At 42.0% G+C, this 24,469-nt stretch overlaps 1 protein-coding gene across 1 annotated transcript in view; it reads left to right on the top strand.

Moving 5' to 3' along the window:
• PLB1 (phospholipase B1) overlaps positions 1-24,469 on the top strand; it is an 89,524-nt gene that overhangs the window by 11,378 nt on the left and 53,677 nt on the right. Inside the window, exons 2-15 of the mRNA XM_052806643.1 lie at positions 1,645-1,688; positions 2,670-2,754; positions 3,292-3,343; positions 4,551-4,637; positions 5,113-5,175; positions 7,635-7,717; positions 9,811-9,889; positions 10,545-10,649; positions 12,203-12,295; positions 19,420-19,488; positions 20,302-20,382; positions 21,830-21,896; positions 22,624-22,682; positions 23,936-24,009. Coding sequence (XP_052662603.1) covers positions 1,645-1,688; positions 2,670-2,754; positions 3,292-3,343; positions 4,551-4,637; positions 5,113-5,175; positions 7,635-7,717; positions 9,811-9,889; positions 10,545-10,649; positions 12,203-12,295; positions 19,420-19,488; positions 20,302-20,382; positions 21,830-21,896; positions 22,624-22,682; positions 23,936-24,009 — 1,041 coding nt within the window. The remainder of the gene's footprint in view (positions 1-1,644; positions 1,689-2,669; positions 2,755-3,291; positions 3,344-4,550; positions 4,638-5,112; positions 5,176-7,634; positions 7,718-9,810; positions 9,890-10,544; positions 10,650-12,202; positions 12,296-19,419; positions 19,489-20,301; positions 20,383-21,829; positions 21,897-22,623; positions 22,683-23,935; positions 24,010-24,469) is intronic.

Below are 24,469 nucleotides of genomic sequence, written 5' to 3'. Positions count from 1 at the left end.
ACATAATTTTATCTGAGATGAAAGCTTTCCATTAGAAAATCAGCACTCAGGGACACCTTGTGAGTACTTCCCTCTCTGGAAGAAAATAATTGTCCTAAATGCAAAGGTGCTTCACCCATATCAGATGCATGGTCCTTTAGAGCAAGTCTTTTTTGTGCTAATGTCTTTGTTGCTTGCGGGTGGTGCCATAGAAAAACATATAAATGATCTTTTTTTAAGGAACGTCTGCTTTCCTAGAGCAAACATCTCTGTCGCTGTCTCCTCCTCAGACTCTCTGAAATCAATGAAGTTCCTCTGTTTATGTTAAGAGGTTTTTTACAGCCACCATACTGGCTGAGTGCCATCCATGTAAATTACCTAAATGACTTCAGGTCGTGTCCCTTGTTGAAAAGGAGTAGATCCAGAGAAATTTGGTTTAGAACAGCATTTCATTTGACTGAATTTGAGTTCAACTAGTCAAATTTTATTTTAAGTCATATGTAATAAATTCATTACTGAAAGCAGTAGCTAAGAAAGCATTACCAGACTATGAAAATAAGCTGTAATAAGGAAGCTCTGAAAAGTAATTTAAGTCTGTGAGTAACTACAACACAATGGAGAAGAGTACGTAGAAAACAATGCTATCTGTAACAGGAGTGGAATACAGTAGGGGAACAGCATGTGTAGAGCTAATTTACCCTTTGTTTAATGTTATTCTTATTGCTTGCTTGTTCACAGACACCAGGATCTGATGTACATCATGAGGATTTACTCCAAAGGTAACAATGAATTGTTAGCATTTATAAGTGTCATGATACTAATTCATACAGTATCACAGTGCAGGAATTAGTCACAAGCAATTCTTATTATTGTTTACTAGAGAGGAGGAGAAAGCCTATGTAAAATATAAAGGATTTTGAGACACTGGATCCTTCCCAATCCTTAGCTAACAGAAATTCTTTGTACTTATGCAAGATATAGCACTACCTTAAGGTTGCAATAACCTTGATTAAGAATCATTGCTGCATGATGAATCCCAGGTAGTAAATATCATCATCCACTAGTTAGAGACCAGAAAGCAGGGATTTATTAAAGCAAAGAAAGAACCCAGTAGTCCTGATATCCTGTCCTCTGCCTAAATGATTCCCAGTGCTTCATGGACAAGCCTTACCCCATTTTCTTCTTTCATGCCCGCTTAGCAGATCTAAATCAGTGAGTGAACATATGGCTAAACCTTGTAGATGCAAATCCGTGTAGCTCTTTTGAGTCATAGCATTCCAGATGAGGACTTGGCCCCGCACAAACAAACTTTAAAGGACTAATTTTTTTAAATGGTTGCACAAACATCTGTGTCCACTTATATGTGGGTGCACACAGAGAAGTCCCTGCATTACTGGTATGTATGCATAAGCACAATTACTGCAACGTGCAGGGTGTACAGAGACACAAAAATTTGGGATCTAAGACCGTGTTCTTATTCAGCAGTAGCTGATGACATGACGGTTTTGGGGAAAGAAAGGCCCCATTCTTAATTTCAGCAGCTGCCATGAATACACACTCTGAGCTGTAGAGTAGCTAATAAGAAATTGAGGCTGTGCTGTAATATAATTTTTATTTGAGAAACAGAATAACAGCAACTTCCTGTTTTCTCTCCCCTTTCTATAGCACAGGAAAGAGCATCCTTGAAGTAAGCGTGGAAACTTTAGCAGGTGCGTCTTGCTGTCACACTGAAACTTGAGCAAATTGGTTGAACAGCATGCTGGTAGGAGCTCCAGGGCTTTGCTGGGCTGCAGAGCACGTGCAGCACAAGCACACTGCAGGGGTGTAAGGGAAGCCTGAGGGACGGTGTACTTGGGGAGCATGGGTACAGCCAGGCTGGGTTATCTGTGCTGGCTTTAAAGAGACTGTCCGGGTAGACAAATAGTGGTGAAGAAGGGGTGCCCCAGACTGCTGCAAGAGTCTTGCATGCCCAACAGGGATTTTTGGGCTGCTACTACTACCTACGCCAGTCACTGCTGGCGTGTGCTTGCTGCCCATGCTAGCCCAGTGAAATCTTGTGTGGGTTTGCCTGTCCAGTACTCTTTCCACTGCCGTGTGTCAGGATTTACACTGGGGCTGCCATAGATGCACCACATGTATGAATTCATCATCTATCAGCTGTTTCCAGCTGGCTCTAAAGGCAGCCTTTACTTGCTTGAAGGGTGTTGCAAGTAAAACCTTCAGGTCCACTGAAATGCTGAGTTGAGTAGTGGATAGCTCCAGGGTCCCCCCCTTCAAATCTTCTTCCTAGTGTCTTAATGTCACCTCCATTTCCCTGTGAAAGGGGTTTAAAACCTGGCAACTCCTCAGCGCTTCAGGAGGCTGTCTCTGGGTAGCCCTTCCCAGCAGCTTCATTTCTACGGCTGCCTGTATTTAAATCTGCCTACACTACTTGTGGCTGACATATGAGAGATGGGGCTGGAGGTTTCTGACCTGAGTGTGGAGGCAAACTTGGACAGCAAACCTCCACTTCAGAAGGTGAGGAGCAAAACCAGCAAAAACAGCTGCAGAAGAGCTTGGGCATACCTCTCATGCCTGCCAAGAGATTCTCAGACTTTACATTTTCTGGCTGTTCTGTTGTGTTTATAATGAAACGGCAGAGTAGCAGTCCCTTGTATGCAGAAATCGCCTAACCTATGCATGTCATTCAGCTCTCATTAGCAGTTTTAATCCCTCGGTCCTACACCTGTCTCCTCTGCCTGGCACAAAGGGAGCAGCATCAGACAGCCAAGCCACGTAAGTCTGAGGGGTTTTTGGCTGGGCAGTTGATTTACAGGTGGCAAGGTGGAGGATGGAAGCCTTCGGTGCTGGAGCACTTCACTGGACACAGAGTATGTTCAGTACTGGCAGAGGCTGCACAGACATTCCAGGGACAGACCCTGCCAGTGTGGCTCAATTGTCACCTCTCAGAAGCACAAGGGACAAAGCCCACTGTGCGCTTTGGAGTCTGGATCACCTGACTTAACATCAGGTCTCCCTCTTTATAGCTGCAAAACAAATTTTTTGGCTCAAATAGAATTAGAGGTGTGCCTACCAAGCTGTGTCTGCTGTTTCCATCTAAGCGCACATGTCTGAAAGTGAGATGCCTGAATATGAGCTAATCGCCCCAGGCTCTCTGTGTAGCACAGACAAGTGTCTAATCTTAACACATTTAGGAGAGAAAAGATTAATTCTACCTGAAGTCTCAAATGTTGTTTGATTTAATGGTAAAAATCAGCCAAAGCTTTACCTTTACTGATGCCTTCATAGTTTCTTTTCCTTTCTGCTTTTCAGAGACCTCCTGCATCAAGCTGAAGAAATAGTGAAGCTCATGAAAGAGAATCAGGTTTGTTTAAAGCACAGGACACTTCAGAGAGCTTGGTGTTGAAGCAGAAAAAGGGAGAAATGTGATTAAATGCTTTAAACAGCATTCAAAAATCGCTTCAAAATAGAAAATGCCATTTCCTGAGGTTAATGGGCTTTGGTCTTTCTCTTGTAAATAAGAATCAATTCTGTACCTTTCAAGTAGAGAGTTTTGTTCTGAAAAGTATCTCACCTGGTTTACATTTGTCAGAGTGGATGAAGAACTTGGTAGGGAAGCCAATATGTTTGTTTTCTATTGGTTAGGGATGTGAGACCTCTGCTAGCTACAGTCCGTAACTGCACCAGTGTTTCTGAGAAGCCAACCCAAAATAGTAACTCTCAGTATTTGTCTCTTCAGTTTCCTCTTGGTCTTTTAGGATCATATTTTCAAAAAGGACAGTAAACATCTAGATATTCTTCGGCTGATGTCAGTGGTTGACGCTGGTGAGAGCTTGAATTATCACTCATGGCTGAGTGCTTTGTAAATCCCATCTTGGAGTTTTATGTGTTCATTTTTCTTTTATTCTTAACCCCAAGGCATGTTATTTTGTAAAATGGTCTTGACATAACGGGAAAATGTAATTGCCAAGGTGATTCTGCTGTTGCCTCTTTGCTCTACAGGGAGCCCATCAGACTGTTTGTACATGGATTTAGCATACATTTTCGTGGAACTAAGTAGTTCCAACCAATACTCTTCAGGATTGACGAGAACTGCCAGCTGAGCACAGAACATAGCACAGCTGAGCACAGCTCTAGCTCTCAGATTTTTGCTCCAGTCTTCATCCCACTAGTGTGACCCAACCTCAGCAGTTCAGGAACATTAATCCTGTCAGCAAGCTGCAACAGTGATGGAAAGAAGCAGCATCAAGCTCTGTGCTAAGCTGTGTATGCCCATCTTCTCCAATAGACTCTCCTATGGCAGCAACAATTTCTGGCTCTATCCTGAGCTTTTTATAGGTGCGCGTTCAGCTTTAATTGCAGCATTTACTGCCTAACCATCCATTTGCTGTCTCCTCTAGGGAAAAGCTGGATGGCTTATCAAATGGAAGTGATTAGGATGGCCATGGTTGGGCCATGGGCTACTGCTTCTTCTTGCCGATTTAAAGCCATAGCAAATCTTGTGTGAGAAAGGGTAATAAGAGACCTATTTGCTTTTTTTCTATTCCTTCAATTTATTTTTTTTCTCCCAGATGATGGACTTCCAAAATGACTGGAAATTGATCACAGTTTTTTTTAGTGCTGAAAACCCATGTTCTTCCTGTGCCTCTACAGAACCGGTAAGCTTTTCATGGGGTGGTTTAGCAGTCAAGGCAGGTGGTTGAGATGCTTTCTCAAACTCTGCTCTCCTGTGAACCAAAGGAGTAGCTAGTTCCGGGATGTTGGAATGATTCTATCGAGTGATGTAAGCTCCTGGCACACAATGTGTTTTGTATTTCTAAACATCTGCACTTAATTTGTGATCCCATGTCTGAGATGCCTCAGCAGAACAACACTTTTCCACCTTCAAGTCTAAAGATACATTTCTTCCCCATCCCTGTCTTTTTTTTTTTTATGTTGTCTAATTACAGGCAGTTAAATTATAAGACTAGTTCCATGGTTTTTTTTCTTGATGCTAGCTAAGACTGAATCCAGGATATAGCACTCATTGGTAACCCTTCAGTACACAGCTCAACACGCTGGGTTTGTGACTTTTGGCGAATTGATAACTGTTTTTTCTACTAGTTTTGACGGCATTTCTCATCTCACTTACAGAAGAACTGCATATTGGACAACGTGGAAAAACTTAAAGCTGTCTTGGATTTTTTGTATAAAAAGGTAGGATTTATTCATCAACATTGAATACCTGAATCCTTTGCTGATTTTTCCCGTCTCCCCTACTGGACTACAGCTTGTATCACTGTTCAGGTGAGTTAGAATACCAATCTCATTGACTCCAATCCACTGGCTCTGTTCATTGTCACTAAGTGTTTTATTCATGCTTTTGAAAAGCTGATGCATGCAAACAGAAAGGATGGACAAGAAACTGCTTCATTTTGCAACACAAGCTGATGTACCCCTCAGTCTTTGGTTTTTTTAAGTGATTTCTATGAAAAATATAGTATATCTGTGTATTGGTTTTGTGTGGCAAGGTTTTGGTAGCGGGGGGGGTTACAGGGGTGGCTTCTGTAAGAAGCTGCTGGAAGCTTCCCCTGTGTTCGAGAGAGCCCATACCAGCCGGCTCTAAGACGGACCCGCCGCCGGCCAAGGCCGAGCCAATCAGCGATAGTGGTAACGCCTCTGTGATAACATTTTTAAGAAGGAAAAAAAGTTGGGATGGCGGTATTCGGCAGCCGGAGAGGAGTGAGAACATGTAAGAGAAACAACCCTGCGGACACCAAGGTCAGTGAAGAAGGAGGGGGAGGAGATGCTCCAGGCGCCGGAGCAGAGATTCCCCTGCAGCCCGTGGGGAAGACCATGGTGAGGCAGGCTGTCCCCCTGCAGCCCATGGAGGTCCACGGTGGAGCAGATATCCACCTGCAGCCCATGGAGGACCCCACGCCGGAGCAGGTGGGTTCCCAAAGGAGGCTGTGACCCCGTGGGAACCCCGCGCTGGAGCAGGCTCCTGGCAGGACCTGCGGATCTGTGGAGAGAGGAGCCCACGGAGCAGGTTTTCTGGCAGGACTTGTGACCCCGTGGGGGGCCACGCTGGAGCAGTCTGTGCCTGAAGGTCTGCACACCGTGGAAAGGACCCATGCTGGAGCAGTTCGTGAAGAACTGCAGCCCGTGGGAAGGACCCACGTTGGAGAAGTTCGTGGAGGACTGTCTCCCATGGGTGGGACCCCACGCTGGAGCAGGGGAAGAGTGTGATGAGTCCTCCCCCTGAGGAGGATGAAGCGGCAGAAAATAACGTGTGATGAACTGACCGTAAACCCCATCCCCGTCCCCCTGTGCCGCTGGGGGGGTGGTAGAGAATCCAGGAGTGAAGTTGTGCCCGGGAAGAAGGGAGGGGTGGAGGGGAGGTGTTCTGAGATTTGGTTTTATTTCTCATTACCCTACTCCGGTTGATTTGTAATAAATCGAGTTAATTTTCCCCAAACTGAGTCTGTTTTGCCTGTGACGGTAATTGGTGAGTGATCTCTCCTATCCTTATCTTGACCCACAAGCTCTTTGTTATATTTTCTCTCCCCTGTCCAGCTGAGAAGGAGGGGGAGTGATAGAATGGCTCTGGTGGGCACCTGGCGTCCAGCCAGGGTTAACCCATCACAGTCTGTCTAGGTCTGAAAGTCATTCATGTTTAACAGGGCTGTTTGTGAAAATAACTGATATCTAATTACTGGATGTGTGGAGCTACCTACGCAGTGTACAGGCTGCTAATTACCTGGTGATGACTTTTACAGACCAGAGAAAACACCCATTAAAAATATGTATAATGGAACTTTTTTCCTATTTTGTGTTCATTTTAAGATCTCAGCATTTCTAAAGGTTTTCTAGCTGGCTGTGCTAAGAATTATCTGCTTATCTAGGGTGGTTTCTGGGAAATGCTCTGCACTGTGTCTTAGTCTACTAATGCATAGCAGACTAGATGCAGATGTATCACTATTAGAGCAGACTATTAACTGTTTATCTGAAATATTTTAATAGCATCTTCTAAGAATTTTGTTTTGCTGGTTTGAAGGCCTAAAGGGTGTTCTAAACCTGCTACAGTTCGATTGCATGAGGCCACAACCACTCGGTTTTCTCAGACTGACTTCAACAAATGTTGTGCATGGGTGAAGTTCCACCCATGCATCCTCTTCAGATTCTCTCCACTATTATTTCCAGAATCTCTTTATGTGCACTGGTAGAAGTGAAATATCATTATGTAAATGGAAAACTGCTTTCTGCTTGGGGGAGAGGTGAGGCGGGATGCATGAGAGCTTGTGCTACTATACAGGGCTTTTCATCCCCAGGTTTGCACTGGTATGTTGCCACAAAAATGGTAGTTCCTAGGTCATTTGAGTTCAATGTAGTTGGCTGGTGGCCACTTCGGTTATGTAAAATGAATAGCTGGGTCTCAGTCAAGAAGTCACAGTCACAAGTACTTCATGAATTATGATCAACATTATTCTAGATGGCAGGTATAGGAGTAGAGTTCAGGACGGAATTGGCAAAGACTTAGATCATTGATTTTATGTAGGCAGAATCCCAGGCCAGAGGTAACACATGTGAAGCTGTAGACGTAATTTACCATTATTGCTACTTGCTGATCTTTAATTGCAAATATAACATGATTAATTTTCACTTTATTACTGCAGATTCCCAGGACCTTCATAAACCTGGTGGATTCCACTGAACTCACGACTTCCTCTCTTGCATGTCAAGGTTACAATAATGTCAGGTAACAGAGATTTCTTTAAATTCTTGACACTGTCTCCTGCTAGTGTTCAGACACATAACAATGTACACATATTGACTTTATAACAGAGGTAGAGTCTTCTGAACAGTTTTTCTGCCCTTAATACAAAAGCGTGTCAAAGATTTTAGGTCTCCACTTTGTTTCTGCTAAACTCTCTCTGCAAGGCATATTTTTACCAGGAAGAGTAGGTGCTTTTAATCCTGCCAAGTTGGATAGCATATGTTTAAATATTGGGTCAGAGCGGGGAAAAAAGTCTCCACACTGTACAAGCACTGTTCAGCAACAGCCAAAGCATTGGTGTGTTATCAACAGTTTTAGCCACAAATCCAAAACACAGCACCATATGGGCTGCTATGAGTAAAGTTAACTCCATCCCCGCCAGACCCAGTACCGTGATTGTGGTCACAAGACTGCACAGTCTACCTACCCCCAGCTTTTTAGTCAGTGCTACTTCTGCCCTGCAACTCTCAAGTCAAAAACTCTGAAGGCTCTTTAAAGGTTTAAGTTTCTAGGTATCGATGTTCACAAAAGGAATAACTGGTCTTAAAGCATATTTTTAGGCTATGTGAAAGCTACTACTCGGGCTTAGGGTATGGTAGGATGGAGAATATCCAACTTGTCAGTTCCTTATGGTAACTGCATCCCTAGATGCTTTCATCCATCTCCCTTTCTCAGTACATTGTAAAAAAATGTGAGTAGCTTGTGTCCCAATTTAGTATGAAGTAGGAGTGTGCACATGGACAGTTATGATGGAGTAGTTTACAGCTGATGAGGTTACACTCCATCTTACTCCACAGTAATTTTTTTCCTGTGCTCATGGCATAACACACCATATGTACTAATATAGTCATCCTGAAGTGTTTCACAAGCTTTGCATGTATACAAACCAGGAGATGTTCCATCAGTCGAGGAAGGGGTCTGGCTGCTGCATAACCATGTGTTTAACAACAGGTATAAGCAGAGGAGAAGCTTTCCTTGTCAAAAGCAACTGCATGGAGGATTCTAGCTTATTTCTCCTGCACAGGCACTAAGGGGAAAAATATGAGACAGGTAGTTAAGAGGTGGAAAAGACGGATTGAAGAATATGGGCCTTGCCATATATTGAAGGCCTTAAAAAACAAAATTAAATAGATCTGATTTTTTTTTTCCTCGCACACTAAAAGTAGTGTAAGAACCCCATTTTTAGGCATGTAACTATTTTCATATATTTTATGAGCTTCTTCTGTTAGGCTTGGGTAAGATTCTGGTCCTGCGTTCATATTTCTTTCACTCAGCGGCAACGATAAAAGCACTTTAACAGAAAACTCCCATTTACTAGGATTAGCTAGAGTTCTGTGAAAACGAGAGAGAGTCTGATCCTGACAGGTACTTATTGCTTACATCTGCAAACCCCACAAAAAAATTTTCTCAGATTCCAGTCCATCCAGGCATTTTCAACTGAGTATACCTTTGCTGGAACCACACTAATCTTAAATGTATCTTATATTGTTCCTACCTACAGCCTTGGGAAGTCTGAGTTCTCCAACTAGCTGCAGAAATATGCAGTATGCACATGTTACCTTGCAGGTCACAAATTTGGCTGAGATTGGTTAGCTGCCTGACAGTGCCTGGCTATCCTTTAGCATATATAAACTTTTGCAGCATTGAGCTTCCATCCACATTTCTAGATGCAGGTCTTGTTTTCAGATACAAAGGCAAAAGTTCCTGCGGAAGTATTTTGAGTGTGTTCAATTTTCCTATGTGACTATAGAGAGGGAAATATCTGAAAACTAGTGCAGCCGCTATTTTAAGGCTGACCATGCTGCTAGCTTGTGAGACCCTGTGCTAATCCAAGTCTGGCATACTTGTTATCTGAATAGGCTTTCAAATTAAGCAGCAATCCAAAGCTCTGGATGTGGAAATATATATAATTCTATGTTTATATCAAAAATTAGGATGTTCCATGTAGCTTTCTCAATATATGCAACAATTTAGTCTTCAATGTATGCTTGTCAATGCCTTAAAAGAGTTTGTGCTATCTGTCTTGTTTAACAAAAGTTCAGAATGTCTTTCACTTTTTTCATTCTTTTCTGCAGCAATCCAGGCAGGAATCAGTGCAGTTGTGTTGGTGAATGCTCCACATTAGATGATAACATATTGAGGTGGTCCTATCAGGTACGGCATCTTCTGTGTTGTTTCGCTCTCATATTACTAGACACATCTATTCATTTTCCAGATTGGATTGAAGTGAGGAGTTAAGGGAGGAATAGCAGTGAGGAAGTTGAGTAACAGCCTTCTTACTACACGTCCACAGCAATCCTGACCCCATTTCTTGCATGAGGAACACTGGACATAAGTTTTCTCTATACCTGAGTGATTTTAGTGTCTCTTGAAGTTTCTAATGAATATATAGCTTTTGGCAACCTAGAATTTGTCATATCCCATCAGAGAAATGATCCATCTTGTCCAGTAACCTGCCACATGATTTAGAAGAGGGGGAAATTTCTGTTAAGACAAAGACAGTTGTGCTGGAATTCCTTTTAGAAATGACAGGGGGGCAACAAGCATTTCATTGCCTTGCTAAGCTTGCTGCTCTTTCAAAGAAAATTATGGTAAATCAGTGTAGCTTTCTCACAGCTACAAGGAGTTTCCAATTATTGTGCAAGATGATTTCATTAAATTACTCTCTTCATTCTGGATTACAGAATTTTTTTATTGTGGTTTATTAGGGATGGGGATAATCTTACTTCACTTTAAGCCCTGACGAATTGCACATATATTACACTCTTTACCTGATAATACTCATCTGATTAAATGGTTGTCTATTCAGGATGCTTGGGAAAAACTGCTGGAGTCTAGGAGGTTTGATCAAAAGGATGACTTCACTGTCATTCTTCAGCCTTATCTCCAAGAAAGAAATCTGCTGCTCAGACTGGTGAGTAAACTCGAGTTGCTCCATTATTTCTGGATTGTATCTGCTGAGATTGAGTGCAACATTCAGCTGGCTCTTTCGTGTCTAGGCTGTGTGTAATGCTAGAAGACAAGGGCAGTCAGGCACATGCAGAACACACCTCAGGATCAGACACAAAGGTCCTCAGAGCGGAGCTTGTTTCAAACAGCATCAGTCAGAGATCCTGTGTTTTTTGAATGCTATGTTCCTGGAGAAATCAAGTCATGGCACCTCTGTGGATTAGGTCACGAGTGTCTGGAAATTATCAGTGCTGCTAATTTTTCCATATCTTTGTAGTCATCAACATATTCATCCCTGATTATGCTCATGTGTTTTTGGCAACAAAGGCAAAAAGTGGGTAAGAAGAAGTATTTAAAAGTGGGTAGGTGGAAAAAAGATAAAGGTTATGTAAACTGTGTTGGAAAGTAGAGTTACCTCCCTGCAATGAGACTAATGCAGTCTGGGAACCCGGGAATGAATTTTGTCCAGATTTTGTATCTGGTATAGCCAGTGGGGAATGAATATAGATAGGGTTGCCTAGGATGTCAGACATGATTTTGCCAAAAGTGATCTTTAAAGGGAAGTTCAAAGGTCGGGGTTGTCTGTGACCTGGCAGTGAAGAGGGAAAATATTACTTCCTAGATAATGGTTCACACAGAGCAAGGTATCAAAATCCAACACATAACATTAAGTGGTTATTTGTAAAACAAGTTGATGGTGAGTCATGGACTGGTTCCTGGGCATCATAACAGCTCCTTGAATTTGTGGTAATTCCATTGCTCCCCTCAGCTCAGTAACAGAACAAAGTGAACTGGGAGAAGAAATTTGTCTTCCAGGAAGGTCAGGGTCTGCTAACGTTGCAAAATTTTCCTTTGCTGCTGGGTTGTCTTAGGCCAGGCTGGTTTTGTTGATGGCTGGTCTGTGTGCAAATGTCAGACTTTTAACTTTCATGGCATTACTTTTTCTCTTAGTAAATTGCTCTGTTATTGCCTTAAATGCCATCTTATGTCATAGGTGGATTCTTTATTTCTTCTAATTTGTGATTGACCTGCAGGCTACCATGTGTAATCTTCCAAACTCTTCCAACAGTTATTTTGATTTTAAAATAAGCATGGTCTCTTAAGACAAATTCTGTTTGCTTCCACTTTTAAAATGCATGCAATTGTTAGCTAGAGGAAGTGTTGTTTATTCCAAATCATTCATGTGATCACATCTGTGTGTCTCCCTGATCTCCTGTATGTCACTATTGTGATCGTGCTTTGTTGTTGCTCTGGTCTTCTTGTCCTGTTGATGTGCAGTCCCTTCACTTCTGCCTTACAGCGGTAGGTACAGCAATCACTTACAAGAACAGCACCTGTTCTGTCTTGACACACCAGCAGTAACTGAGATCAGCAACAAGTGGCTTAATGACAGTATCAGAGATTGATTTTCTTGTGGGTGTGAATATTATTTTATAGATTGAGACCTTTTGTGGCTGAATATGTCATCTTTCCATACTCTTAAGTGTTTTCTCATGCTCAAAATGCTTTCTCTTTCAGGGCAGGGATGGTTTCATTACCACATCAAAGACACAAGTGGAAACTCTGGAAGAAGATTATACATTCATGGCTGTGGGCCTCTGGAACAACATGGTAAGCAGTACCACAGACACTTACTGGACTTAGTACAGATACCTGGTAGCAACTCCACACTAGCCAGGCTTTGAGTAGCAAGGAGGCAGGAGAAGGAGGAATATAGGAAAGAAACATCCCATGACTGCTATCCTCAGCTGTGCAGAGAGACTGCTCTCAAATACTGCTAAATGCCCTACACTCCCAAGACAAATCTCTTGCTGTTCTGTGGCTGCTACTTACTACTAAAAGCTTTTTAGAAAAGTTTCCAAAGTAGCCCTTTGGGAAGTCTCAGGCAGTAAATGAGCTGTGGCAGACCCTTCTTTTGCTAGTCTTACCTCTGTGGTGGTATGGCACAGTGACAACAGAGGCTCATCCTAACCTGAGATTATAGCGATTATACTCTTCTGTCTGCTCTGCTCTGTATCCATCCCCCCTCTTTACTAATGAGTCACATAATGTTGTCTCTTCCTTAACCATCATCCTTCTGCTGCTGCTGTTCATAGTAAAAGGGTGATAGATAGCCTTGAGGAGCTCCTGTTACTTCCTCAAGAGTTGGATGTCCTACCCAGCTGAGGAAAGCCAAAAAATGGTGCCTTCTAATGGGTGGGAGAGGGTGTCTGAAAGAAACATCGACTCTCGGACCCACTTGACCCTGAACATGATGACCAATTCTGTAGCAGACTGTTTCCTTCTGCAGTGGTGAGCTGCTGACACGCAGCATTTGTGCGTGTGACAGAGTGGATGCGTGTACATCTGGAGGGGTTTGCATTTTAAAATTTATGATGGGGGCAAATGAAGAAATGGGAGTTGCTTTTCGAGATGAATGAGACAAAAAAGAAGGCATATGGTTTTGGACTCACCAGAGCAAAGTAGGATGTTACTGCTTAGTGCGTATTATGTTTGGATATGCCCTGATACCACTAGTCTGGGGTAAGATGTTGATTTTACTATTCCTTCTGACTTAGAAACTTTCAAAATTTTCTGCTTTTTTTCCCAATAACCTTCTTATATATACAATCTTTTTTTTTAATTAAAAAGAATCTGCAATGGCCAATTAAGTTAGATTAAAGATAAAAGACTTACTTTCTTTGTTTTGCGGTCCATGTGTTAATAAGATTTTCATCTAAGAGCACCTACTATTCCTGTGTCTGTCCAAATTACTCTAAGCATGGAGGAAACAAAGTCTATACTGCAACCGCCTTTTAGTAAACCAGATTTAAAAATAAATCCATGCAGACTGGCATGTTCTTGTTTCCTTTTATGCTAATTGTTGCAGTAGTAATGCTGTTGTAGCCCTGATCATTTAAAGAAGCAGGATTTGCAAGAAGATGCTTTTATTCAACCAGATGATATAGATAGAAAAATCATACAGTTAATTTAGTAAAACATCATAGAATCATAGAATAGTTTGGGTTGGAAGGGACTTTTAAAGGTCATCTAGTTTAATCCCCCTGCAATGAGCGGGGACATCTTCAAATAGACCAGGCTGCTCAGAGCCTCGTCCAACCTGACCTTGAATGTTTGCAGGGATGGGGCATCTACCACCTCTCTGGGCAACCTGTTCCGGTGTTTCACCACCCTCATCATAAAAAAATTCTTCCTTATATCTAGTCTAAATCTACCATCTTTTAGTTTAAAACCATTACCCCTTGTCCTATCACAACAGGCCCTGCTAAAAAGTTTGTCCCCATCTTTCTTATAAGCTCCCTCTAAGTACTGAAAGGCTGCAGTAAGGTCTCCCTGGAGCCTTCTCCAGGCTAAGCAACCCCAACTCTCTCAGCCTTTCTTCATAGGAGAGGTGTTCCATCCCTCTGATATTTTTGTGGACCTCCTCCTCCATGTCTTTCCTGTGCTGAGGGCCCTAGAGCTGAATGCAGTACTCCAGGTGGGGTCTCACCAGAGTAGAGTAGAGGGAGAGAATCACCTCCCACAACCTGCTGGTCACAATTCTTTTGATGTAGCCTAGGATACAGTTGGCCTTCTGGGCTGCGAGTGCATATTGTCAGCTCATGTCCAGCTTTTCATCCACCAGTACGCCCAAGTCCTTGGCAGGGCTGCTCTCAATTCCTTTATCCCCCAACCCCTTCAGCCCCCAGTACTGATACTGGGGGTTGCCCTGACCCAGGTGCAGGACCATGCACTTGGCCTTGTTCAACCTTATGAGGTTCACATGGGCCCACTTCTCAAGCTTGTCCAGGTCCCTCTGGATGGCATCCTGTCCCTCAGGTGTGTCAACTGCACCACTCATCTTAGTGTCATCTGCAAATGTGCTGAGGGTGCACTCGATCCCACTGTCTGTCATTGATGTTATCTTTTAGTTAAAGTTGGTAGGACTTTGGTTAGTTAGTAGGAGCCAAAGAGTTAAAAATTGATCAGCTATTGAAGCTCTAACCTTGGAACAACCATGCTGCATCCAGTTATCTCCTTTGCTGTTATCCGTGACATTCCTCATGATGATCTCAAAGTTCCTACCTCAGTTCTTCTACCATAAAATAGATGCCATGATAAGATACATGTTGGCTTCTTTATCATTGTTTTGCCTTAGTCCCACTAGGCAATTAGTTTCACTAGTCGAATGAGCAAAGCAAACACTGAAAGTCAGATTCCTGAAGTGTGAATTAAACATTCTCTCTGTTTCTGGAAGTTCTCTGTAAAGAAATTGAGTTACTTTAAATGCCCATGTCTCAGTGTCGCCATCAGTGTTGGAGATACTTACCTAGATCACACAATTACCATCACCTAAATATGATCTGTAAGACACTAGAAAGCAGTGGCATATCCTCCTCAGATACAATTATAAATATTGAAGCTAGTTGGGAGCAAGCCACACAAAGTATCAGCATCCAATCTGCTGTGAAATGTAGCCCTTTACATCTGCTTAGCACAGTTTTTCTGTCAGCAAATTTTTGAATTGAAATGCTGAATGTGTTTTCAGCCAGTGCAGAAGATGAATGCTTCTGACTGGAGAGGGACCACAGTGCTAACAGTTTGCCAGCCCATTTTGTGCCTCTCCAGCAGGAATTGTTTGGGGCCAAATGAACCAAATTTGTCAGATTCTGAGATCCATCTAATTGTGGCAGTAGATCAGCCTGAACTAATACGTTTTCTAGGGTTTATCAGTGGGAAACTGGCCTTCAGCTTTGAGTAATGTCCTCTTATCAGACTCTGCAATTAGCAGAGTTCATGTGCTTCTAATGGGCTTTGCTTTCATTTTTTTTCCAGGTCTAGACTATAGCTTTTTTTTTTCCTATGGCCTCTTACTGTCGGCTTTTTAGATTTCAATTTATGCAGAATCTAATACAAGGCGTCTTGAATAGTCTTTACAAGGAGTCGTGATGAATATTCTTTACAAGGAGTTGTGATAGTATCACTCCCAGTCTGAAACAGGTACATTGCCTCCTCCAAATGCAGGCTCTGTAGAAGGGGAGAGGGCCAGGGTTTATCTTCTGAAGTATAACTCATGAAGACATACTCAGTCAACTCAGCACTGATTTATCTTTCCTGCCCTCTCAAGTTCTTACACTTAGCTTGCAACAAATTTCTTCTGTCCCTTCAGATGATATTTTTTTATTTGCAGCTTCTGCCAGCAGAAGAGCCGCCTTCTTTCCCTCTGCTTCATTTTTCTGTCCCTAGTCCTTTTCTGCACAGACTTTATTTGGCCTCCTGGGCTTTGTGCTTAGCATCCCATTCTTTGGTGTCTTACTCTATTCTTGTCACTTTAACTGCTAGGAGCACTTTGTGGAAACAGCAGAGGTGAAAAACTGTAAGGAAAATGAAGTGGTACTTTTAAGCATGGCTGCATTAGGGCCAGTTACCCAGACTCAGGCAGTGAGCATGCTGGGGAGCCACCAGAACCAGAGAATTGTCATAAAGGAGACAAATACCAACTTTGCCTTATTCCAGTGTTTTTCCTCAGTGTGAGGTGGTTCCTCTAGTGAGGGGACAGCCTAGGTGATCTGGAGGAAGAGCAAAATGTGCCAAAACCACATCTTGCTACTGGTTTGAAGTGAGACTACAGGAATGGTAGTATTTCCTTCACAACTCCTTTTCCCCTCTGTTTTCCTGCTGCCTCTTTGATTTAGCGGAATTTTCTCAGTATAGCTGACAATCATCAGAAAGGCACCTCTCTGGGTAGGTTCCTTGTCTGCCTGTGATGGTATTCTGCCATGATGTGAAAGCAGATGATATGAAAGATGCTTTCAGCATACAAAGCACTAGCAGGTGTCTTCACCCAGTAAAGGTCACTCCAGCTCTACCAGGAATTCCAGCTAATGGTTTATGCTGACTCCTTTAAAAACAAAACAAACAAACCCACAATACAGTATTGGGAACTGATAGGAAATCAAGATCATGACCTGTCAAGCAGCAAACACAGCAGAATGAGGAGGTGCCCGAGAACTGCATTCAGGGAGTTTCCCTCCTTCTGCTGTCTCCCAGACTGCCCTTACCTTGTTTTGCGGCTTGGTACCAGCCTCTTTCTTGGAACAATTACCTGCTTATTGGCCAAAGGGCAAAACCTTGAAAATCTAGTGGCAATTGGCAGTAGGACTGCACTTCAGTCTGGCTGAGAAAAAGCTGAGCTAGCAGGTGCTAAGGACTTGTCCTAGGCATGGCTGGATATTTTACCAAACCATGTCTAGCCATCTAGTAGCAATGCGATTCATACACTAAGCACATCGGAGAATAGTCAGCTAAATGACATTGGGTAGCTAGGAAAAGCTGAGAGAGGTTGGTTGTTTACTTGGTCGGCTTTGATGTTTACCACAGAGAGCCTGATTGATTAATTTTGGCAAATGCCTACAATTTTACCTCCGGAAATATATCCGGGGGCAAAGCTCCTTTCATGTGTATAAAGAACTTAGACAAGAAGCTCTTGCTTTTGTGTTTGCCATTCTTCTGTACACAGAAAAGACCACAAAAAACCCTACCCTGCCACCAAGAGAGAAACTGAACCCAGGCAAGAACCCAAATGGGAGCAGCACCACAGGAGGCTTCCCATGCCTCTCTTCGGCCTTCAGGGCTTTACGCTGACTTAGAGACTGCTGCAGTACCAGAGCAGACCTGCACACTAACTGGCCTGCATGACAGATGTGCTAGAATTCAGGGGAGGTTTTGGCTGACCACAATGCAGACTTGGTGCCCAATTTCCTGACCAGGACTTTGCAGCTCTGCTGCATGGGAGCTGTCAGTCTTTGCTGGGAGAACAGTGTCTCTGAGTCACCTGGAACGAATTACCTCCTGGAGAAATTCATTCCCATCACCCAACTCCCAACAACATACAAGTATCTAATACTTGTTTGAAGTTCATTCCTAGCCAGGAAATACCACCGTTGTCCCATGTTCTGTGGGATGATTCTGTGCTGGAAGAAGAACATTTTCTTTTACGAATATCATTAAATAGCTACTTTGTTTTGTCCTAGGAAGATGCGAAAATACCAGCGCCCAATGTATCTTTTCACTGAGCTTCATTATGTTGCATGTTTTGGGGACATTCCTTTTATTCCTTTCTCTCTCAAAAAAACCCACAGACGCTATTTATTCAAATCCTTCTTTCAAAGAATATAAACTCTGTAAACCTCTTCTCTATTTCTCTGAAATTTCCCATTATTTTCATTGATGGAACAACCAAAATAGTATATAACATTCCTGCCCAGAATGTATCAGTGACGTCAAGCCTGTTATTGTTGCATTTTCCAGCCCTTTCAATCCTGTCTCTTATGTAGTCTGCTGCTTCTGGCAGCTGCTGGTGCAAGCTGAGCAGACATTCACTGAGGAATCTAAACCAGTGGCCAACTCCTTTGGGTGTGATGGCCATTTAATTAGCACCCAGCAAGGTGCCTGAACAAGTGAAGTGATTCTTTGTGGTATTTACCACTTTGTGCTGTCCATATTGAGTTTTGAATAATTCCATAATTTTTCATTAACAACAATCCCGTCTCCATCTTGTTAGAAGGTGGCCAACAAATATTTATATTATCAAGCTTCTATGCAGAATTGGAGTGCACCTTTTGATGTCTAACATGTATGAAAACGTAGATAAGGAAACAGTTCTGGAAGGTGGGATAAATTAGCAAGTTTTTAGTTGCACAGACTACAGCCACCGGAAGATTGGTATGTGACCCTAATGTGTTATATTCCACGTTTCTGACTTTGGTGCAAAATTAATTTGCAGCAGAGGGTGTACATAAAGATAGCGTTCATAAGACAGAAGGAAAGAAGTTAATGCAACATGAATGTATCACCAAATGGAAGATTTTTAGTTTTCTGTTTATATTAGGGATTTTGTACTTTCTGCTTCTGAAATAGTGATGTGGACTGACCTAAGCCTCCAGTGTATAATCCGAGTCAAAACTGCATTTTCCAAGGAGTTTCAGTAATACCATTTTTACTTCAAAGTTTCAATCTACTCGAAGTTGCTTTCCCTCCCACACAAAAGCCTGTATTTTTCTTTATACTTTTACATGAAAACTATAAACTGTAAACTCCCAAGCGTGCCTTTCTCAAGTGTTCTTGAGCATGGTTTCACAGCCTGGGAGAAGACAAAAAATGTGGTGGTTGAGGCCTGGGAGGATGGACAGACTGCTGCAGGGAGTTGTTACATGGCAGCTGAGCTGTGGCAACCCACCCTTTGCTTTCTCATACCCAGCCCAGCTAGGAAGCAAAACTGGCTTGCAAATGGCCATAAAGTTAAGACTGCATACCATAAGGGGGGAGAACTAATCATGAAGATGGCTTAAGCTATGGTCTTCTAGAGCATGTCTATGGTTACTGTGGTTGAGCTGATAAATAGAGATTTGATTGCAAGCAGTTGAATACTGTAGTATGAGATCAGTGCCTTGTGGGAAAAACACTTACAGAGTCGCCATTCCCAAGAGCGGAGTTAATGTGAGGATGGTTGTTTTAACGATGATGGGTTGACAGTCTGATCATGTGAGAGACCTTGTTTTCAGTTCCTTGCTTTTGCAGGTATACGTGTGGTATGCTATACATAAATAAATATTCATCATAAGCAAAACATGTTTTTAAATATGTATATGGACCTGATGCAAAACTCCAGGCACTAGAGCCTTTGAGTTGCTGCTGCTTTTCCTTCCTTGCCCCATGCAGCATGTGTACAATTCCCCTGTTCTCTCACTTTCCAGATGGAGCCAGCTGGACAGAAGCAGCCTTACGGTGTCACGAAAATGCTTCAGGTCCAGTGTCCAACTCAGGTAAAAGGGTTTCCTTATTACTGTGAGATTTTATTTACTCTCTGCAGAGTTTCCAAGTTTTCAAATACTGTAATTTTCTGAAGTTCTTTGGAATGTGCACTTCCCCAAGATACTGCACTGTTAAAAATTTAGTCTTCTTAAAGTTCATTGACACACTCTTTATTTTATAAAGGTGAAACTCTGAAAACAAGAACTTTTGACAAAATTTAGTTAAATCATCTTATTGTATCAGATATTTTTTATTCAAAATATAACTAGCTAATCTGAATTTATTAATTGTGGGTATCAGGGTTGCTTTATCAGTATTAAAATCTGTGTCAGTGTCAATAAAATTGAATCCATTTATTTTATATAATTTAGCTTTTCTGTGATTTAATTCTGTCTGCTGTCAGGTTTAACTATTTTAGTCCCTGGAGTTGTCAGTAGCCCAGTAGTATCTTCAGGGTCTGAGCATCTCAGGTTAAAAGAACAGGTTCTTGAATTTTTTTGCATTTAAGCTCTGACTTTAGTAATTTGATAGTGATAAAATATTACTGGCATCCAAAAGCTTCACTGAACAGCAATTAAAACATCAAAGAAATTGAATTATGTGTTTTGTTTGATGTTAGGTTTAAGGCAAGAGGTGGTGTTATGCCTAGAGCATACCACGGCTTAATTTTCAGGTCTACCCTGGTTTACTTCACTAGTGCAATATTCATTCAAACATTAATACTGTAAAGATTTTCTTCTCTTGGAAAATTTAGCCAGAAGACTTTAACATCAGCTGACTGTGTTTCCACTAATGTTGGTAAACATATTCTCTTCACTCTGCAGGAAAATCCGTATTTGTTCACATATAGGAATAGTAACTACTCATCTTCCGCGGAGACATTAAACACCAAAGAAACTTCTCAGGTATAGTAGGACTGTTTGTATCATATGGACTGAGTTATTCCAGGGAGTGGGGCAGGTGGGTGAGAATGTGTTGTAGCCTAATTAAACAATGCTACCTGGGAAAACTAAATACAAAGCTCCAGCTCTTTATTTCCATGCTTGACTAAATAGTCAGATGCTTAATAGCACATTTTCTCCTTGGTGGATTTTGTAGAGCGTGATTTAAGGTAGATGTGTTCAGCCAGCAAGAACCTTTTTTAAACATCTGGACAACAATGTTAATTTCCCTGGGACAAGAAGATAGTGAAAATGGGCCATTAAGTCCTACCATGGAGGAAACTAGATCAGAACCACTCTGTGGGTCTGATTTCATCTAGTTTATGCCATAGTAAAACTGAAAACCAAGGGATTTTTCATTTTTCTTTTTTTGTGAGACAGTTACATATTAGGTGAGCAGAGATAAAGAGTCTGAGATTGTTTTTTTTTTTTAAGTCATGGTACTCTGATTCTCAGCAGAACTTGGTGCTCCCAAGCAGCTACAGAGGCAGGTGATAACACTCATTTTCATGCCCCAGAACACAGTGTCTAGATCACATCTGCACTTAAAATGTCTTGTATGTCATCGGAATAATAATACACATTTCTCCTCTCATTTTAATATACTGCCATCTGTTTTGTTAGTTACTCAGGGTGTATAGACCTCTGTATGGGGCAATGGTACCTGCCACTGATTTTTGGTAGTAGCTATGCCATAGGAGGCAAGAAGCAACACTGTGTTATGTTTGTGTCTCGTTTTTTTAAGTAAAAAAACCCAAAATGGAGCGATGGGACAAGACAAATAAGTATCTTTTCCTTAGCCTACTTAAGTTAGCTTAGTTAAGGAGTTCTGTAGAGCGATTTGGAGCAAATGCGTGTTCTTGGGTCTTGTGCAATGGTCTGCTCTGGCATACTGATGGTCAGCCTTCACTAACAGTAGACCTTGGGGTGTTTCCATCAGTAGGTTGCAACCCAAAAGAGCCAGGAGGGCAAATCCCTGGCTGCATGTAGAGGCTGCCCATGGAGAAGGCAGGTTCATGGCCTGCTGACAAAGGTATGGTTCTGTGCTGGTATATTCCAGGGACGTTCAAACAGTTTCTTGCGAAAAGATGCGAGCTCACCTAGCTTGGAGTATGGGCGCACAAAATGTTGCATAGCTGAACACAGCGTGACACAGAGTCTGAAATAACTGGCCCCACTGGTAGGCAAGAGCTGTGTTGCACTAATATGGTCATGCGACTTCTGAGCAGACCGAGCTTGTTTCTGCCTTCAAAGGGCAGTTGTAGGCACAGCCTGAGGACAGGCTGAGCTGGGTAGGTGTATACAAAGTGTGTGGGAAATTTGTTAATCTAATGCTCTGAGACATAAATGGTTTGTCACAACCAGAGTATAGTGAGTCTGATGTGAAATCTTGCCTCATGTGTCTTTATAGGAGAGGAGTTATGGAACAAATATTCCCTGTTTTGACCGGGGTCCCTCTGATACAGTTCCAGTTTCAGGTACAGTCCTATGCAGTTTTATTGTGGAGCTACTTAATTTGATGATAGAAGGGGAACTGGAACTGGGTTTAGTTAGGAAAGGTATACTATTCTTTGAAGCAGTGCACTCTATTGACTGTGGCTTTTAAGATCCTTTTTGGAACAATGTAAGTAGTGGTATAGCAAAATGCAAGTTCTCCCTCAAGGATGGTGAAAGCTTATGCAACTGCACCTTCCATGTACAAAGAAGTGACAGTGGAAAAGACAGGAGGTAGTCAGGTGCTTCAGTTGCAGGGGTGGGAAAACTGTGTACGTATGGAGTAGGGCTCTTGTTAGTGCAGCCTGGGCTGCAAAAAGCCATGTGGAATTCTGTCCCCAGGTGGGTTTTGTCTTCTCTCAGAAGCTGTGATGGTCCCCACATTTCTACCCTGTGCTGGCACCAGAGCTCTGCCTGCTTTTCAGTCGTTTCCACTGGTTAAAAGGAATTTGAGTAAGCAGAGATGCAAGACTGAAATCTTACTGCCTCCCTTGTTGCTGTAGCTAATGCCCAGCTATGGCACTAAGAATCTTTTCTGATTTGATGCCTGTCAGTGTCTGTCATTCTGACCTGATGCTGTCATGAATATTAAAATACTGTCTTTGCAATGCTTTATACTTATTCTAAGGAAAATTTCTAATAACCATCACAATTTGAAGTTTTCTTTCTTTCCTCTTTCCCTTAAACTTCCTTTATTTTTTTATTTATTAGTTCATAATTTGAAACCGGCAGATATTCAGGTGATTGCTGCCCTGGGTGATTCACTCACAGTAAGTAAAGATCACTGGATAACCATTGTTAAAGAAAGTAATGAAAAAGCATTTCTGAATTTTTAACCCAAGAAATAGAATACATACAGCTACACCCTATTGAGCCACATTTTTCACATATTCTTTTTCATACTCCAACTTGACTGACGGGTTATCAGATCATGAGTCTAACCTGAGTGCACAGTTCCCATTCAAAGTCCACAAAAGTGCCACACGAGTAAGAGCTGCAAGATTTCATGGAATCATAGAATGCTTTGGGTTGGAAAGGACTTTAAAGATTATCCAGTTCCAACCCCCCTGCCATGGACAGGGACACCTTCCACTAGATGAGGTTGCTCGAAGTTCCATCCAACCTGGCCTTGAACACTTCTGGGGATGGGGCATCCACAGCCTCTCTGGGCATTTGATCACACAGCAGCAAAACCAACCTGCTAGAGTGGACTTGCAGCAATTCCTTTTCTATATTGATTCTAGGCAGCTCCCAAGGGATTGACCTTCAAAGCTATTGGTAAGCAGCATAAAGAGAAAGAAAAAAATTCTGCAGCTAATTGTGTATATGTGTGTACATATATGATATGTATGGTATAATAAATATATATATATGATAGTACCAAAGGCTATAAAGCCATGTCCATTTATATTAACTAAATATTTGAGTAAAATTGCAATAGATCATAAGGTATGTCAAGTGTAACTTATTTTGAGAATTTTTTTTTAACATTATTCCTGGAACTATGTAAACTCATTACTCCTAGACTGGCTGTGATTCTCCAGTCAGTGATGACTGCTTTGCTGCTCCTATCATAATTCACATTTCTTATGTGTTCTGTGCTAATTACCACATTAAATCCTTGTAGTATCCTTTCTTGGGGAAACTTGGGGAGGAAAGACATAAAATTACCGTACCAATTTTTAATGTGAGGAGCATTATAATTATTCATTCAGGACCATTGCTATCTTATTTATTCCTTATTTAAATGTAGAATTATATTAATATTTTGAACATTCTCAACCAATTTTTTCCCCACTTGATCTAATCAAGAAGTTGATAGAGGAGGGTAATTCACTGGAGCAGAGTTAAAATACCCTCAGCCCTTGATCCTCTTGAGAACAAGGATCTGTTATTTTGGGGGAAGATGATGTAGCTTGCTTCTTTAACATACTCTTTAATTATTTTCACTAGGATCAGAGAACTAGTTACTGTAGCAATTCTTATTGTCTGAAGGTGAACTCCACTTCTCTTTTGCTTCTAGGCAGGTAATGGGGCAGCATCCAAACCCCATGATGTTCTGGATGTCCTGACTCAATACCGAGGTGTTTCTTGGAGGTAAGTCCCAGGAATTTCCGCTCCCAGTGAGAGGGAATCCATTTTCTTGGGTTTTGATATGTATAGTTGGTTTTGTAGCAAATGGAGGCTTGCGGAGAGTGAATTTGACTTTACGTTTTGCGCAGAGGCACAAAGTCGTGCTATTACTCATGATAAATAAAATGTTCAAACTAGTGGCTATCTAGAGTACAATGTAGCATGGCTGGAATACGCTGGGATAAACGGATGAAATGAGGTCCTTATTAAGATAGTCTCTTCTCCTCTCATGGTTGCAGCTGTTGCAAAGGGAACTTCTAGTTCCCAGTGCCATTGCACCATTTGCACATTCTGCATTTCTGTCCCTGCTCTTTCTATATCCTGTCTGCTCTTCCCCACTGTGGCCCACGTCATCCATTTGTCTCATTTAAAATCAGCAGTCTACAAAAAGTCTAAATGTGATGTTTTTTGCTGCTGCTGTTTC

This window comes from Harpia harpyja, chromosome 13 (genome assembly GCF_026419915.1).
Source record: "Harpia harpyja isolate bHarHar1 chromosome 13, bHarHar1 primary haplotype, whole genome shotgun sequence".
Taxonomy (NCBI): domain Eukaryota; kingdom Metazoa; phylum Chordata; class Aves; order Accipitriformes; family Accipitridae; genus Harpia; species Harpia harpyja.
Note: the sequence above shows the minus strand (reverse complement) of the source record. Positions and strands in the feature narration are given on the sequence as shown.